This window comes from Bos indicus x Bos taurus, chromosome X, assembly GCF_003369695.1.
Source record: "Bos indicus x Bos taurus breed Angus x Brahman F1 hybrid chromosome X, Bos_hybrid_MaternalHap_v2.0, whole genome shotgun sequence".
NCBI lineage: Eukaryota > Metazoa > Chordata > Mammalia > Artiodactyla > Bovidae > Bos > Bos indicus x Bos taurus.
This window is the reverse complement of record NC_040105.1, coordinates 94,764,680-94,783,382: the sequence shown is the minus strand read 5'-3', so window position 1 is coordinate 94,783,382 and position 18,703 is coordinate 94,764,680. Positions and strand designations below refer to the sequence as shown.

Here is an 18,703-nt window from a genome sequence, read left to right as displayed (position 1 = left end):
TTTATTCTCTTATTATGTTTTATTGTATTACTATGTTTGCCTGTCTCTAAAATAATTTCACCTTATTACTGTAGCTTTAAAATATATCATGATACTTGATAGGGGAATTTATATGACAGAAAACTCATTATAAAGTTAAAAGACAAGCCATAGATTGAATGGTATTTATATTCCAATAACTAACAAAGGATTAGTATCTGGACTATATAAATAACTATATATCAGAACAAGGAACAACCCAATAGAAAAATGGGAAAATGATATGAACAGCCTAGAGTACAGATACTTAACTTCAGAGTTGATCATATGGGAAATTCAGGTTAAAATGATAATGAACTATCTTAGCAAAACCATCATACTCGCAAAAATTAAAACCTAATAGCACTTAACACTTAAGAAAATATAGGAAGTCAAAAATACTCATACGTGCTACATTTGGAGTTGTAAACTGCTTCAGCATCTTTGGAGATAAATTGTATAGTACCTATTAAAGCTGAAAACCCTCATATAAGCCAGATAGTCCATATCTATGTATCTACTTTAAAGAAACTCTTGGCCATTATATTAGGAGATACATCTACATATGTTCAGTGCAGAGATGTTTGTAATAAGAAAATAATCAGAAACATAACTGCCTTCATTAGGGGATTTGATGGGTAGCATATGGAGTAGAATGTTATGCAGCATGTAATATGAATGAACTAGAGCCATATGTATCAATATGGGCAAATCTTATATAATATTGAGTTATAAAAAGTTGAAAGGATAGGAATAGGCTGATTCCATTTTCATAAAAAATTTTAAATGACAATAGTACATATTACTGTTTATAGGTACATGCATATCTAGTAAAAGAGTAAGAGGAAATGGTACAAAACAACTTTAAGATAGTAGTTACCTACTGGGGAAAGACCAAGGAGGAAGCGATTGTTGAAATGAGGAGCTAGGACTTCTTGTGTAAAATTATACCTCTTTTGAAAAGGAGATTGAAAGAAATAGAGAAAAATGTTAAAATCTATTACAACTGGGCGGTGGGTATGTACTTCAGCTATATTCCTGCACACACTTCACAATTTAAAATGCTGTAGATAGAGTAATTGCCTCACAGTATGTGCTCAGGCATATTAATGTGTCCCTTCTATTAACATCAACATTTTGGTTATTGTGTATTTTGTTATATATGTGTTCAGAGATTTTTTTTTATATGCTTAACTTAGAAAGGTTAATTGCCTCACAGAAAAGAATTTGAGAGGTAAACAATGCAGGGCTGATGTGACAGCTTCATAACACTATCAGAGATCTAGGCATTTTCTGTCTTTCTACTCTGATGAACTAGCCTCTGTCCTCAAGAGCTCCCATTGTCCTAGATGACCTTTATATCTTAATTCCAGAAGCAGGAGAGAAGAAGATGAGACGAGTTCATCCCCCATTCTGTTAGGAGACTTCCAGAAGTTCTACCCAACATTTCAGATTACATCTTATTGTCTAGAATATAATCACATGGTTACATCTTGCTGAAAGGGAAGCTGGAATATGCAGTCTTTTAGCTGGGTTTATTGCCTAAGATGTGTAACTAAGGAAGAAGAAAAATTTGATATTAGACAAAAACTAGGACTTTCTGCAGAGAAGGCGATGGCACCCCACTCCAGTACTCTTGCCTGGAAAATCCCATGGATGGAGGAGCCTGGAAGGCTGCAGTCCATGGGGTCGCGAAGAGTCGGACACGACTGAGCGACTTCACTTTCACTTTTCACTTTCATGCATTGGAGAAGGAAATGGCAACCCACTCCAGTGTTCTTGCCTGGAGAATCCCAGGGACGGGGGAGCCTGGTGGGCTGCCGTCTATGGGATAGCACAGAGTTGGACATGACTGAAGCAACTTAGCAGCAGCAGCAGCAGGAGTTTCTGTCAAAAACTAAAAGTTATTGGTCTCTAAATTGTAGTATTATTTTCATTTTAACTGAGATTTAGAGCCTTGAAAGCATGTAAAACCTTTTCATAAACTAGGTACACACTAAATATATTCCAACTCACAGGTGCTGTCCTCAGATTCAAAGAGGTATAAATTTGACGTGCCTCTGTTGTTGAATAAACAAAGTCATATTGTATCTTTTTCCAGAGTGAAAAACATGCTCAAAATGTTAGGTTTTATTTTCAAATGCATGGGGAACAAAATGAAGTGCCTGGTAAGAAAATGAAGATGGATGTTAGGAATTTTCAGGTGAGTGGCTTATGTTGGTGTTGTAATTAAAAACTTAGTTATTAAATCTTTCTAACAAGATTGTGCTTATTTCAGGAGCATAGAAGTGAAGTAGTGGACAGAAACAAATTTTGTGGTCTCTGCCACATGGTTTTTAGCTCCTCAGTTGTTGCTCAGTCTCACTATGTGGGGAAAGTCCATTCTAAAAAACTGAAGCAATTAATGGAGGAGCGTGGTCAGGTATCTCCATCAAGATTTCAGCCAGCAACGGGTAAGATGACATTCACCTCTTTAGCTTCAATACAGAGTCTCTCTATAATTTTTTTCCCATCTCTGCTATCCATTTTTTATTGGAGAGAATTTTACTCTGCCACAATAACTTGGTTCTTCTGCTCAGTTAATCTCTTTCTGTGCCCTTGACATTTAATATAGAGATCATTATTGCTAGCTAAATTTTAAGAAATGTTGTGACCTCTCCTTTTCAGTTTATTAAATCCAAATAAAAACATGTTTGCTATAAAGAAACAACAATAAGCAACCTGAGCTCTCCAGTTTCTAATCAAATTATTAAGTCATAGTTTCTTCTTCTTCCCCTTGGCATTTATCTCATTCTTTTTTTTTTTTTTTTTTTGCTTTAGTACTTTACAAAACATTATCTCATAATGTGTGTTCAGACCAATGTCTTCACCATAATATAGTTATGTTGCAGCATTTTCTGACTTTAACTGTAGACAAAAAAAAGTGGTATGGAATCTTCTTCTACCCTGATAGCTCATTCCTTTCTTCCTATGAATGTAAAGAAAAAGTACCATTAGCTATATCAATGAGCAATTATTGAAAACTTACTTTATGTTAGATCCAGAGATCCAGAGAACTATATAACATGTTGATCTGTCCTTCCAGTGATTTTGGGCCACCAGCACATGAGAGAACTGACCCACAGATTTCACTTTGGGCCTGAAGTGGTAGAGTATGCTCCAGCCTGTGTTTTGCAAATGTTGTGTGCTAGAACAAAAAATAATGATTAATCCTCTGGAGTAAATAATTTACCATATTCTCACTAGCTTCAACATTTTAGGAATAAAGCATGCCTGGCATCACAATTTTACCTACATTAATTTCTAACTCATAGCATAGGCCACATCAGGATTAAAACATTGTTTTCTTAATAAATGAAATGAATTACTTTTAAATTTATTCTAGTCTCTCTGATTTTTGTATATTTGTTGTTCTGCTGTCAGTCAAGAGGGACAGAATCAGTGTACCACACAAAAGAAAGCATTTTGTAAAGCCTTATCTTTAGTCCCCCAAATTCATAAATTTGGGCTCAGAAAGGAGACTACATGAAAGAGCTCTGAAATAACTGTAATTGTGGGAACATATAATTTTATAGCCTTGAACAACTGCATAAACTGTATTTTGATACAAACACCGCTGAATAGATGATCTACTTACTATGCTACTTAAGAAAGACATCAACTTAGAAGTTGGTACCTGTCTCTTTTACCCTCACTTATTTCAAGAGCCATCCTAATACAGCTCTCATGCCTTCATTGATTGCTGAATATTGCTTCCTGTATCTTTGTTGGAGACACTTGGTGACAGACTTATATTCAGTTATTTTTAGCCTGAATACCTTAATCCAACAGTGCTGTGTGGAAAAAGTCCAGAGACAGTAGGTTTTAAAAGAACTCTAATACTTTATAATGAAAACATGTGGATCACTTTTCATTATGACTATTTCAGCAGGTGTGCCTATTACTACCTCTGCAGAGTCAACTTTTCTGAAGCCCCTTGCTGTCAAGCCTCCTCCAGGTGGGATTAAAGACAAGATTATGCCTTCTTCTTCCAGCAGTGCTTTGGATTTGAATAATCCAAACAAGTATTGCAAGCTCTGTCCTGCTTCTTTTAATAGTCCATTAATGGCCCAACAACATTATGTTGGGAAAAAACACAAAAGAAATGAAGCTAGAAAGAAGTTTATAGACAAGATAAGAGAGAAACCTCTTCCTGCAAAATCAGATGCAAATGGTAAACAGTAAGAATATCCCAAATTTCTTTCTTAGGAAGTTTATAGTTTATAAAAATACTGGCTTATATATATACCATTTTACTCTTACTGAATAGGAGGTTGATAATACTCATGGGATCATAGAATTTTCAGTAAGTAAGGACTTTTGAGTCCATGTAGGTTTGTCTGTGGTTTTCTGGAAAATGAGACCCAGAAAGGTTTAAATGACTCTTATTTATCAAATATGGGAATTACCATGGTTTCATGTTATATTATAGGTAGTTAAAGTATTTTAAATTAGTATTATATAGTTATTTCACTCAGTCACTAAGTATGGCTTAAGTGTCTCTTGGGTGCTAGGCTAGTCATTCTTGGGAATACAAATGAAGATGCACCACTTTCCCTGATAAGGGCAAGTGTATAAACTATTTGGGTTAATAGCACTTCATTGCAAGAGGCTGCAGCCATGGATTTTTGTGTACATATTTTTGATAACCAGAGGAGTGAAATAAAGTGACTCAAAAAATCTTTTTAAAGGAAATGTATGATTTGCATTGATAGAAGTGGGAAGGACAGAGGATGAACAAAGGAATTTAGGAAGAGTGGCAAGAATTCCGGCACAATAAAGATTCTGATCCTGACTGGAGTGATCCACTTGGTTGTCTAACCATATTTTTTTTTTCATTTCCCCCCACTACAGGCACCTTCTCACTACTAGTGTATTTTATTCCCTTTTTATATTCTCTCTTCCACCCACTTCTTTTCCTCTGCTCACTATTATTTTTCAGTTCTTTCCTTACTAGACTTTTCTGCTTCATGCGGAAATGTTCATTACTCCCTCTTTGAAGCTCTATTCTGCTTTATGTAACTCTGTTTGCATGTGTTCTTTTCTTGTGTTTCTCTTTCTTTTCCGTTTTATTTGGGGGCTCTTTTTAAAATATATTGCCTACATGTCAATGTATGGCAAAAACCACTACAATATTGTGAAGTAATTAGCCTCCAATTAAAATAAATTTTTAAAAATTAATTAATTTAAAAATATTATTGCCTAAATGTAGGCATTCCCATGATTCCATTCTTGACCTTAATCTGTAAAATAATCTAATCCATTCCCTTGATTTCTTATCTCATCTATATGCTTATGAACTTTCTGTAAAACTTTAGACTCATATATCCAAAGAGCAGCTACCTCTTCACCTGGACACCTCATAGCCATTTCAAATCCACTCAGTCATTCCAAGTAGAAACCTGTAGTTAACTTTAAATCCCCCAACACCATCTACTTCACTTTCTGTATCTAATGAAGCACCAAGCCATGACTGTTTTACCTTCTGAATATCACTGTTACCTTATCTCCTGCTCTGCTTTTCTTATACTAGTTCAAGCCCTCAATATCTTTCCTAGAGCTTTGCTATTCAAAGTGTGGTTTGTAGGCAGCATCTTCAGCACCACATCAGAGCTTGTTAGAAAAAAGAATCTCAGGCTTCACTGCAGACCTACTGAATCTGAATCTGCATTTTATGCATTTTAACAAGATCCCTGGGTGGTTTGTACTCGCAATAAATTTTGAGAAGCATTGTTCAAGAATATTGACACAGCCTCCTAACTATTCTCCGTCCATCAGTTTTGTCTCCCCAAATCCACCCTCAATTTAACCACTAGAGTATTTCACCTAAAGTGCATATCTTTCTATGTCACTTCTCTGCTTAAAAATCCTTATTTTTCTATTTTCTAAGGATAAAAATATAAGCTTCATAGTTCTCTACCATCTTGTCCTGTCTTCCTCCTCCAGGCTTATTCCCTGCTACTTTCTGCTGTGATCTATGTGAGTCATGAACCTGCAAAATGCTTTTAGTTTCTGTGCCCTTCATGCTGCCATTTTGCCTGGAACATCTTCATGTCCCTCTTCTCTTGACCAACTCTTACTCATACTTTAACATGCTACTTCCCTGTAAGTCTTTTTACTTCCTTCAAGGCTTGTCTTCTCTGCTTCCTTAACCTGCATGTCTAATTATCTCTTCCTGTGTCTTTATCTCCCATTAGAATGTAAGGTCTTTGAGGAAGGGGATTTCATCTAACTCATCTGTATTTCCATTCCTAGAGATAGAAACTGGCGCAGAGTAGGCCTACCTCAATAGAGATTAGTTTAATATATGAATCAGTGAACTATTAACCTTTATTTATTGAATGCTAACCCTGTGTTTGTATTATTAAGTTTGCTGCTTATTGTGATTCAACATCTCACCAAAAGTTACATAGAAATCTCTGTTTTTATCTAGAATTTTAAAGAATGTCAATTTAGACAAATGTAGAAAAAGAAGTTGGAGAAGGCAATGGCAACCCATTGCAGTACTCTTGCCTGGAGAATCCCATGAACGCAGGAGCCTGGTGGGCTGCAGTCCATGGGGTCGCTAAGAGTCGGACACGACTGAGTGACTTCACTTTCACTTTTCACTTTCATGCATTGGAGAAGGAAATGGCAACCCACTCCAGTGTTCTTGCCTGGAGAATCCCAGGGATGGCGGAGCCTGGTGGGCTGCCATCTCTGGGGTCGCACAGAGTCAGACACGACTGAAATGACTTAGCAGCAGCAGCAACAGCAGAAATAGAAGTCGTAGGGCTCCTGAAAGTCATGGAAGTTAGAAGATACGACAGACTTGATAGGTTGTTTTTCCTGTTGCCGTGCAGAGTGTTCTCTGAAATAAGTGGCTTCTAGTTGTGTGGCATTGGGTAAATTGGAACTGAAAAGTGTGTCAGCTCTGAGAGAGATGTGTACTCTGGTCACTTCTGAAAGGAGGGTTATTTTACACTCTGAAGTTGCAAGATTATTAGAATGAGAGAAAGAGGATTTTGGTGAAATTTTCATCTGGCCAGGCAGGGGGGCTGCTGATTATCAGCATAATTTAATCCAGTCATCGAAGTCGTTTTACATTAGCCTCTGAAGCTGGAAGCTCAAAAGATTTTCAACCCTGCCTTGACTATTTCATTTCATTACAGTAAACATTGAGGATTAAAAAATAGCTGGAGCACTGTTGTACAACAGAAACTAACACAACACTGTAGAGCAATTATATTCCAATTTTTTAAAAAACTTTAAAAAAACTAGCTGGAGAATTTAAATTAGCCAATGAGAATTTCAAAGAACAGCAACAGCAGAAGCCCATATATTATAAGTGAGCAAGCAGTAAGACAAAAGCAGTTTAACATGTGCCACTTTAATTATTTTTACTCTTCACCTATTTTCTCCCTTCTTGCTGTCTTTGCCTTCTTTTTTATCTGCTATTGTTTATATATGTTTCTACTCTATCTAATCTCTTTCTCTGTTTCTTCATCATTCTTACTGCTCTCTTCATGTCCTTCATCCAACCCAGATCTTACTAGCACAGGAATGGCTGCCATAATGATATAGAGCTAAAGTATGTATGTATTTTTTATTTATTGTATTTGTTTTATTTTATTAATTTATAGCCCCATTGTTGCACTTATTGTCTCACCTTCACCTGTAACTCAACGTACCAACACTGAATTAATAATCTTCCCTGAAACCATCTTGAATTTATCAAAAGTTTTTTGTTTTTGCCAGTAGTAGCACTATTTTTTAGTCACCTACACTTGAATCTTTGAGGGCATCTTTGACAAAATTCCCCTATATCCTATCCATCCACAGTCTTATCAAGTCTTCTTAGAACTGTTTCTCCTACCTGTACCCTTCCATTGCATTTTCATTACCATCACTTTAATGCTGTAACCACCTTCTAGAAGGCTTTACTTATACCTCATTGTTATTCTCTCACTACCTAGTAGCAAGATTTCAACCTAGGATCAATTCCACAGTCTACCTGTTCTACTTTTACATTCAGAATACTTAGTGGTGCTATGGAAAATTATATAACACTAGAGATTGGGTACCTCTATAGAGTCTTAGTATCCGATCTCTGTGACCTTTTAGTCCTACTTAGTACTCTTCCTTTTCCTTCATTTTCCTTTCAGCAGTAATTTTTAAATCTACACCACCTTCCAACACTTTCTTCTACTATTCAACACGCCACCTCCTCACATCCTTCAGACAAGCTTATTCCTTATGCCATCAAGAAAAATGTGACCATCACATGTGGATACCAAGCATCTTACCCTAACCAAATAATCCTTTAACCTTGAGTTTCCCTTTCACTATGATACTTTCCCCTTGTTTTCTTAGCCAAGGTTTTTGTTGTTGTGTTCTTATTTTTCAGATATGCTCTTACTGTCCTTACTGATATTCACTCCTCCTCAACTCACTGCCATTTGTTGCCACACATCCCCCCAGCCCTCCACACCACCACTCTACTATTTCACTGAAACTGTTCCTCGCAGGGTTGTTGTGACTTCTAAATGCCTAAATCCAATAGACATCTTTGCTCCATTCACTAAACATTCCTCTTTAAAAATCTCTACTTCCTTAGCTCCTTTGACATCACTTTCTCCTGTTCATCCTTGCAACTCTGTCCTTTACTTCTTGACTTTTCATGGACCCCCTCCTCCTCTACCATCTAGTTTAAAGAGTGACACTATCCAGGGTTTTTATCATTATGTTGCTATTCCTGTGCCCACCCATACATTGTCCTCAAGAGATCTCATCCACTCTGTCTTAATTACCCTTTATCCTCAGATTTCTCCAAAATCACTCTAAACTATCGTTTCCCTTTCAAATTCCCATATCTAACTGCCTGTTGGACACCTTTATATGGAAATCTCAGAGATATAGCAGACTCTGTGTATCCAAATTCAAGCTCACCATTGATTATTCTCCCATGTCCAGTATTCCTTATGAAATTCCAATTCAGTTAGGATCACCACACACTCAGTCATCAAACTATGCTGAGTTATTTTAGACCTCTCTAGATTCCTCCTTCTCCTTTATCTCCCATATTTAATCAGTCATTAAATTTTGTTAGATTTAATGGTAAATATTACACCAATATCTCTGCTCCTGTCAGTCCCTACCGTGACCTTTCTAGTCCATGCCTCCTTATCTCTTGCCTGGTCTGGTATATTTATGTAACTGTGGTCTCCTTACTTCCAGGCTTGCTCCTCTCAAAATTACCTTCCATATTGCAGTTAGAGAAGAGATTTCTCTAAAACACACAATTGACCATGTTACATACTGGTTAAACCACCTGATGGTTTCCCAGCCCACAGAATATAAAGTCTAGACTCCTTGTGCTCTGTGTGCTCAGTTGCTCAGTCATGTCCGAGTCTTTGCGACCCAGTGGACTGTAGCCCGCCAGGCTTCTCTGTCCATGGAATCTTCCAGGCAAGAATACTGGAATGGGTTGCTATTTCCTACTCCAGGGGATGAGCCCAACCCAGGGACCAAAACCCATGTCTCTTATATCTCCTGCATTGGCAAGCAGGTTCTTTACCACTGCACCACCTGCTAAACTCCTTAGCATAATATAGAAGTCTCTTTGATCTGACACCTTTTTGCCTCTCCCATGCCATCCCCTTATATTTTATTCTACAATTCCAAATTTCAAAAAGTTCCTATAAATACTTCTGTGCTCTTTTCAACTCCTTTCACCATTAACTACTTTTCCAAATTTAACTAAGGCCTCATCTCCTTCAGTAGCACTCTTCAGACTCCCATATTATACTAAGTGTGTCTGCTTCCTTGAATTCCCATACCTCTTAAGCATACTTCTCTTATCTTTTATGAAATGAGATTGAAACCCTCTGTTCATGTATCTGTTTCTCATTTGAATTTGTGAGCAATCTGCCCATTTTGTTCATCTTGTACCCCTAGCATCTAGCATGATACTTGGTGCCACAGAGGTATTTAGTGTTTGTTGAACAGATTATTTGAATTCAGCACACCACGCTCATTTCTGTCTCTTCCATACCTGATATTATTTTCATCCCCTAGAATGCCCTACCTACTTTCCTTATAATTCAAATCCTTTTCCTCCAAAGTCCTTCACAACTTCTCTCACTCTTGGTATTCTCCCTTTCCTCTGATTTCTCATAGGCTTTACTATTCATTGACAGTTGTGTTATAGTCTCTTAACTTAATTGGCCCCTTAAGACAGGGATTGTATTTTATTCTGAAATATATTTCTCAGTGCTTTATACTCCAATGAATATAGATTTTTCTCAATATTTGATAATTGTTTATTGAGAGGCAGTGGGATAAACATCGAGGTGTTTGAGTCACTTGCCCAGTTGTACCTTAAATTCCTCAGGTATAAAATGAAAATAAGGCTACGTCACAGGATTGAAAAAAGGGTGAAATGAAGCAGTATATACCATACCCATCACAGAATACGTCCTCAACAAATGTTAGTTTTCTTAAAATATTGTTTCCCTGTCATAATTTTTAAACATGTAAGTTGTACATTTTCTATTTTTTCTTCATAAGCTAAATGCCATGTTAAGTTGCATTTTTGCTTACATGTAGCTCTCAATTGATTTTCCCCATTTAAGATATTAGACCAATGATTCTCATTCTCTACTACATACTAAAATCATGCAGGGATCTTTTAGAAATCCCAATGTTCAGGCCATCCCTCAAATCAATTAAATTAGAATCCCTGGCACTCACATTAGTGTTTTTTTTTTTCTTTTCTAACTCCCCAAGTGATTACAATATAGAGCCAAGATTGAGAACCATAATGTTAGACTATAAAGACATGCATTCCCCTAATCTCTCCTTTGAAATCAAAGACCTTAGTCCAGGGAGTTATAAGATAGGACTGTGATTAGGAGAAAAGTCTGCCCCACATGTGTTAGGTTATGGATGATTTTGAAAGTTACCAGATACAAAGAAACTTGAGTTGCTGGGTGAAGTCAGAAACAAGGAATCCTAGCAGGGCTGAGGGGAGCAAAATTTGACAGGGTGAAGTCAGAAACAAGGAATCCTAGCAGGGCTGAGGGGAGCAAAATTTGACAGGCCCAAGGAACAGACTCAGGAGAATGGACAGTATGAGAAACAGTAGAGGCAGGTTTCAGTAGGATTAGACCAGGAATTTTGATCTTGAGACAAATACATAGGCTTCGTGTCTTCACAGAAAGGGTTTACACCATTTTCATATGTTATTTTCTCAGAAGACTGTATCCTAGAAAAAGAATATCAATGTGTTAAAAAGACAAGGGCTAAGGTAATAGAGAAAGCAATGGCAACTCACTCCAGTACTCTTGCCTGGAAAATCCCATGGACGGAGGAGCCTGGTAGGCTGCAGTCCATGGGGTCGCGAAGAGTCAGACATGACTGAGCAACTTCACTTTCACTTTTCACTTTCATGCATTGGAGAAGGAAATGGCAACCCACTCCAGTGTTCTTGCCTGGAGAATCCCAGGGACAGAGGAGCCTAGTGGGCTGCCGTCTATGGGGTCGCACAGAGTCAGACACGACTGAAGCAACTTAGCAGCAGCAAGGTAATAGAAGCAGACCATACTTTTCCAGAACTGCTTCTAGGTCTTTCATATATGACCTGCAGCTCCTCTAAACTACTATATTGCCTGTATTATAATCTTCTGATATAACTTGTGAAGAAACCAAGGAGGAACTGAAAAGAACATTATATATACTCTATAAGCACTAGACAAATGTGTAAAACCTCTGAAATATAATCTAAGTTTATAACCATTGGAGATCATCTAGGCAGTGGTGCTTAACAGTCTCTGCACAGAAAAATCAACTAGAATGCTTGCAAAAAGTAAGAAAGCCTAGTTCTACCCCTAGAGATTCTGATTAAATTGGTTTTATGTTGAGCTGTAACATGAATAATTTTTAGAGTTCTCCACATGGTTCTAATGTGTAACTAACATTAAGAACCACTAGCCTAGGGGAAACCAGGAGTCCTGCTTATCTTGCATAACTTGGGTGCCCTCAGAATACATATCCAAGTGAATCCGAGCCTTAATTTTCCCACTTGTAAATAACGTTAGCTATAATGTCTGGAAAGGGTTTTTATAAGCATGCAGAGTCCTGGATTCAGTTCTCAGCTTTGCCAGAATCTTCAAAGGTGATTAGCCTCAAATGAAGGACTTCCCAAACCAAAAACAAAATTGCAAGATGGTGATAAATAACAAAGGAACTGGAAAGACACTCCTTTAAGGTTTTTTTTTTCCACCCATTCTTTGACAATTAGCTGGGATATTGTTAAAATACAAATTCCCTGTCCCAATGTATCATATTCTCCAGAAGAAGGGGTCTGGGGATCTATATTTTTAACTCACACTCCAATTGATTCTTATCAGAGAAGTCTGGGAAACATTGCAGTTTAATTCACTGTCTTCTGTTATTGATTTATGGTAGGAGCATAAATAGATATTTCAGTTCCCAGGTTTGTAAAAAAAAATATCATTTAGATTATCCTCTTATTGGTATCAGTAATATAGGAAACCAAATTATAATCAGAAGTGACTTGGCAAGTGCGAAAGTCAGCACAGGAAGAGAGGATAGTTTTGAAGAATCATTTATTCAGACTTTGATGTAACCAGCTGAGCTCTCCTGGGCCCACTGCAGAGAATACATCAGTAGTGAACATAGTCCTCATGTGCTTCAAAGTCAGGATCTTTCTTTCCCTTTGACAGTAGTTTCCTGTTTCTATGAATAATCTTTGCTTGGACATGGCCAATACACCTAGTAATGATTAATTTAGTGTCCTTTAAATGATCAATTTGCTGTTTGATTTCAAAGAAGATAGCCTTGCTGGACCCTAAAATCTCTGCAGCCATGAATTTATTGCCTCTTCTTTAGAGTGAGATTGTTTTTATATTTAGCTTAATGAAATTTATTAATTTGCATCTTCTGACTGAAGAGAAAGTGGAGGGATAATAAGATTAAGAAAATAAAACGTAACCTATCACCTGCTTCCAGTTCTACCTATCAGTCAGAATAGAGAGGTAAATAGTATACCTATTCTATAGTTCTTGACTCTTATGAAGTGGTAACTAATAGTTTTATTTTAGAATTTTGCTTTCAGCATTTATCTTGAGAGTGGGGCTCACTGAAACTCTCTCTAAAATCTGTCTATGGAAATCACTTTTGGTAAACTAATGCATTACAGTGATTTCAGGTAAGAGAGTAAACATTTGCCTTTATTCATCTTTAATATTTTGGGATGTTTCAAGTTTTAGTTGGGTAGAAAGAAAGTTGGGGACAAACAAAAAGAGGTTGATTGAGGGATTAAGAGGCAAAGATAGATTATGCACACTACATTTGAAGTGTCTGTTGTACTTTCGCATAACAAAAATAAACAAGCAGATAGCAGTTTCTTAAAGAGACCAAGGCTGGAGCTGCAGTGTGGTATAGTGTGAAGAATTTTGGACTTTAATAAGAGACGTGGGCTCTGAGAAGCTATCTCTGTTACTAACTGACTCTGCGACTTCAACCAAATCATTTATCTTCTCTAGGCCTTATCTTTAAATTGGGAAAGTTCAAGTAGATGGTTTCTAGTAAACAACTGTCCAGCTATGTAATTCTAAGTATATTCCTATTGACCTTTTTAACTTGAACTCTGTTTTTTCCAGCATTTAGTATGAGAACCTACGATTGTCGTATTTGTAATATCACCTTTACATCTTTAGAAATGTTCCGGTCTCATATGCAAGGAAGTGAACATCAACTTAAGTAAGAATTTCTTACCAAAGTGTTTCTATGATACCAAAAAAACAGGGGTTCTGTCAAGTATCTTTACATGTATTATACAAACTTTCTAGACATTTATTTCCTTAAGAGTTCATCCTGGATATGGTTGGTAGTATTTGTAACATATTGTATGCTAGTTCCATCTCCTAGGGAGTTCTCTAGCCATGATAGTATGATAGTATGCCAAAAGAGCTGGCTCACGGGCAACCCTCCTGACCAGACATCTTTGGAAAGATGCTAAAGGATCATTCTCAGGCTAGCCAGATGATTCAAATAATCCCTGTAATCCTCGGAAGGTTGGCTAGTTCCAGAGGTTCAGCTATCGATTTGTCATCCTTCCAGTGAGGTATAGTGGTTAAGAAAAAAGGTCTTGCTGTTAAACAGAACCAAACTGGAATACCAGATCTTTCTACCAAGTAATTTTGGACAGCTGTGACATAAAGTGGTTATAGTGAAGTATAAAAATATGGGCAAGGTCCCATTGTAGGAGCTTAGTACACATTTATTCCAATTTGTTCTATTATTTTAAGGAGAAGATTGACTGGACAGTTGGGGACTGGATAAGTCAAGTAGTGGGACAGAGGGGCACTTAAGTATTGTATATTTATTTTGTTGCTTTTAGTATAACTTACATTATTCTGGTAGAAAATATTTGTATTATTGAGTCTGAATACTAGGTAGCTAAATTGTATAACTAACCAAATTAACCTTCATTTACACTCTGTAAAATTTCAGAGTTCCAGAATAAATAGATGTCACATTTATAGATCTATACAAGGAACTGATAATTAGAACTTTTTACAGCAATGTGGCATGCAGATCAGACCATCTTTAGGGCATTAAATATTATTGGTCCTTTCCCACACATCCCAACATGTCTTACATTTTTAAGTACTACAACAGTATCAGATATGTCTGCTTCTTTATACCTATCTTCCCTTTCATCCCAAGTGTGAAAATTTTTTATGTATAAAAAATTGTGAGGTGCCTAGGAGATATGTGACTGTTCCTGCTTCTTCTCTTTGGCATACAAAGTCATGATTTATAGCTTTTATATTAAGGTAGGTTTCAAAATTTTGCTTGGGCCTCTGTTGTATTTTTTTTTCAAACTAGTATTTTTGAAAGCAAAGCAAATATTCCAAATAAAATAATCTAGTAACAAGAACTTTCTACTGTCTTATTTGCAGAGAATCCATTGTTATTAATCTAGTGAAGAAATCAAGGAAGCCACCAGAATCTTGCCAAGATGAATATACAGATTACATCAAAGTACAGAAAGCCAGAGGATCAGAACCAAAGACTTGTTTTAGAAAGATGGAAGAAGGTTCTTTGGAAGCCCGTGGGTATAGAGAAGCAGTTGATTCCAGATCCAGACATAGAATGTTTGAACAAAGATCCCCAGGTGAGACGTTCTGGACATATCCAGGACCATATAATATTTCACAAACAGTGGAAAACCAGTTACCTCATTGCTTACCAGCTCAATCAAAGAAAACATATGACTCTTTTCAAGATGAACTGGAAGATTATATCAAAGCGCAGAAAGCCAGAGGACTAGATCCAAAGACTTGTTTCAGAAAGGAAAGAGAGAGCTCTGTGGAAACCCATGGGTACAGAGAAATTGATTCTGGACCCAGACCAAGAATGTGTGAACAAAGATATTCATTTGAGACTTCTCAGACCTACCAACGACCATACACTACTTCACCAGTGGAAAGCCAATTATATCACTGGTTACCAGCTCAGTCAAAGAGGACATATAACTCTTTCCAAGATGAACTTGAGGATTATATCAAAGTGCAGAAAGCCAGAGGACTAGAGCCAAAGACTTCTTTCAGAAAGATAAGTGATAGCTCTGTAGAAACCCATAAGCACAGAGAAATGGTTGATTCCAGACTCAGACCTAGAATGTTTGAGCAAAAACTCCCATTTGAGACTTTCCAGACTTACCCAGGATCATACAGTATTTCACAGGCAGAAGAAAACCTGTTACCTCATCCTTTACCAACTCATGACAACAAACAGAGATTAGACCCTGTGACCTACTGTCAACCCACCAGAGACTATTTCCCAGAAAAACCAGTACCCCTGAGCCTTAGTCAGCAGGACAATAACTCTGGCACATACAGTGTAGAATCTGAAGTTTATAAGCACCTCTCCTCAGGAAACGATACCAGTGAGCATCAAGCAGGTCGTAAGCGGAAACATCAGAAGAGAAGAAGGCACATGGAGAAAGGTGAAGAAAGGCCAGAGAAGGAGCAGTCCAAGCATAAAAGAAAAAAGGGTTATGGGGATACAGGTCTAGACAAGGACAAGGGCACTGGGGAAGGGAAAAGAGGCAGAGAGAAACTCAGTGTCAGTTCAGGAAAGCTTAAGCATCGAAAAAAGAAAAAAAGCCATGGTGTACCCTCTCAGAAGGAAGAACGTAAGCACAAGAAAGAGAAAAAGAAACCTGTTGAAGAAAAGACGGAAGAGGAAATGCTTTGGGATGAGTCTATTCTTGGATTTTAAACTTTTAGCCTTGTTTACCCCAGGAGAAATAGAATGGGGGAATTTAGACAAAGACAGAAACATCCAATGAAGAAAAAGAGAGGTGAGTACAGTCAGTGTCAGTTCAAGAACGCTTAGTTTTTTGTGTGTAAAAATTGAAATTGACTTGAAAGAAGAGACAAACAAGCCTAAACCTCACCTCTGAGAAAGAAGAACAAAAGAACACAGATAAGAACATAAGAGAAAAGGAAGCCAGTTAAAAGACAAACATGTCAGTGATTTAGGACGAGTCTTCTCTTGGATTTTGAACTTTTAAGTTGTGTTCCTTTAAGGTTGAATTGAAGAAATAAGTTGAAGAGTTTGGTTTCATGAAATTCATGTTATTTGAATTTCCCTAAGTGAACAGTTACTTCAACCGTTAACAAAAGCCAAGTAAAGTAAGAGTATTCAATATGCCTTTTCCTCAAGTTATTTTTCTCATTTCTTAACATGGAAGAAAAATTACATATTTCCTATGTATAAAGTAATTTATCTTAATGAGGCTGTCTCTGCTCCTGTTCATCCAGTTGCTCTGCTAGTGAATTATTTACCTATGGGAGAAAATTAGTTTTAAATGAGAAAATCAGCAGGCATTATAGAATCCATCCTCTGTTTGAGTTGTGTTAGTGTTGGTGGTATTTTTTATTGCTATTATATGTTTGTTTATGTTTCTTGGTTTTCTCCAAGGAAAATATGTGAAGCAATTTAGATTGATTTTTTGTTCGTTTGTTAAATATAATTTACAGTGTATTTTTGTATTTTCTAGTTCTGAAAGTGGGAAAGTCTATAATAAATGTAGATGATATATAGTTTTAAAGAGTTCTCTCAAAAAGTACTGATAAAAAATCAGTCTATATTCTGTAAATGTTTATATTATATTAAAGTGTTTTAATTTCTATATATTGTTTTATGTAAATAATTATTTCCCAGCTGAATATTATTTTACTTTGGGAGTGAGAGGGGAAATAAACAATTTTCACCTCTAAGGAGATCACACTGTAAAGTTTTTTGTTTTGTTTTCCTTACTGATATTTCTATTTATTTATTTTTTAATTCACTTTTTTAACACCAAAAACATTCTGTATTGAGGTATAGCCGATTAACAATGTTGTGATAGTTTCAGGTGAACAGTGAAGGGACTCAGCCGTACATATTCATGTATCCATTCTCCCCCAAACCACTTTCCCATCCAGGCTGGCACATAACATTGAGCAGAATTCCATGTGGTATACAATTGGTTTTTGTTGCTTATCCATTTAAAATAATAGCAGTGTGTACATGGCCTTCCAAAAGTCTTTAACTATCCCTTCCCCCTGGCAACCATGAGTTCCTTTTCTAAGTCTGTGAGTCTCTTCCTGTTTCATAAGTAAGTTAATTTGTATCATTTCTTTTTAGATTCCACATTTAAAGGATGTCATATGATATTTCTCCTTCTCTAACATACTTCATTCAGTATGACACTCTCCAGGTCCATCCATATTGATGCAAATGGCCTTTTTTTCATTCTTTTTAATGGCTGAGTAATATTCCATTGTATATGTGTACCACATCTTTATCCATTCCTCTGTTGATGGACATTTAGGTTGTTTCCATGTCTTAGCTATTGCAAACAATGCTTCAATGAGCATTGGGGTGCATGTATCTTTTCAGGCCATATTTTTCTCTGGATACATGCCCAGGAGTGGGATTGCATGGTCATATGGTAGCTCTATTTTCAGTTTTTTGCAGAGTCATATGGTAGCTCTATTTTTAGTTTTTTAAGGAATCTCTATACTGTTCTCCATAGTGGCTGTACCAATTTACATTCCCACCAATAGTGCAGGAGGGTTCCCCTCTCTCCACACCCTCTCCAGCATTTGTTGTTTGTGGAGTTTTTGATGATTGCCATTCTGACTAGTGTGAGGTGATATCTCATTGAAGTCATCAAAACAGTATGGTACTGGCACAAAAATGGAAATATATAGGTCAATGGAACAGAATAGAAAACCCAGAAATAAGCCCTATAGTCTTGTGATTGGTCTGTTCATATTTTCTATTTCTTCCTGGTTCAGTCTAGGAAAACTGTACCTTTTCCATTTCTTCCAGGTTGTCCATTTTATTGGTGTATAGTTGTTCATAGTAGTCTCTTAGGATTCTTGGTATTTCTGTGGAGTCAGTTGTAACTCCTCATTTCTAATTTTACTGATTTAAGTCCTCTCCCTTTTTTTCTTGGTGAGTTTGGCTAAAGGTTTATCAATCTCATTTATCTGTTCAAAGAACCAGCTTTTAGTTTCATTGATCTTTGCCATTGTTTTGTCTCTCATTTATTTCTGTTCTAATCTTTATGATTTCCTTC

The 18,703-nt window shown here is 36.8% G+C and overlaps 1 protein-coding gene across 9 annotated transcripts in view; it reads left to right on the top strand.

The window, feature by feature from the left end:
* ZMAT1 (zinc finger matrin-type 1) overlaps positions 1 to 17,359 on the top strand; it is a 168,732-nt gene extending 151,373 nt beyond the window's left edge. For 3 of the 9 annotated variants that reach the window (XM_027533952.1, XM_027533944.1, XM_027533953.1), the window contains 5 exons: positions 2,120 to 2,221; positions 2,297 to 2,471; positions 3,947 to 4,231; positions 13,722 to 13,821; positions 15,027 to 17,359. In XM_027533952.1, coding sequence (XP_027389753.1) covers positions 2,120 to 2,221; positions 2,297 to 2,471; positions 3,947 to 4,231; positions 13,722 to 13,821; positions 15,027 to 16,350 — 1,986 coding nt within the window. In that variant the 3' untranslated portion in view covers positions 16,351 to 17,359. The remainder of the gene's footprint in view (positions 1 to 2,119; positions 2,222 to 2,296; positions 2,472 to 3,946; positions 4,232 to 13,721; positions 13,822 to 15,026) is intronic. The other 6 variants (XM_027533945.1, XM_027533946.1, XM_027533949.1 and 3 more) reach the window with 6 other exon arrangements.
* Positions 17,360 to 18,703: the final 1,344 nt, after the last annotated feature.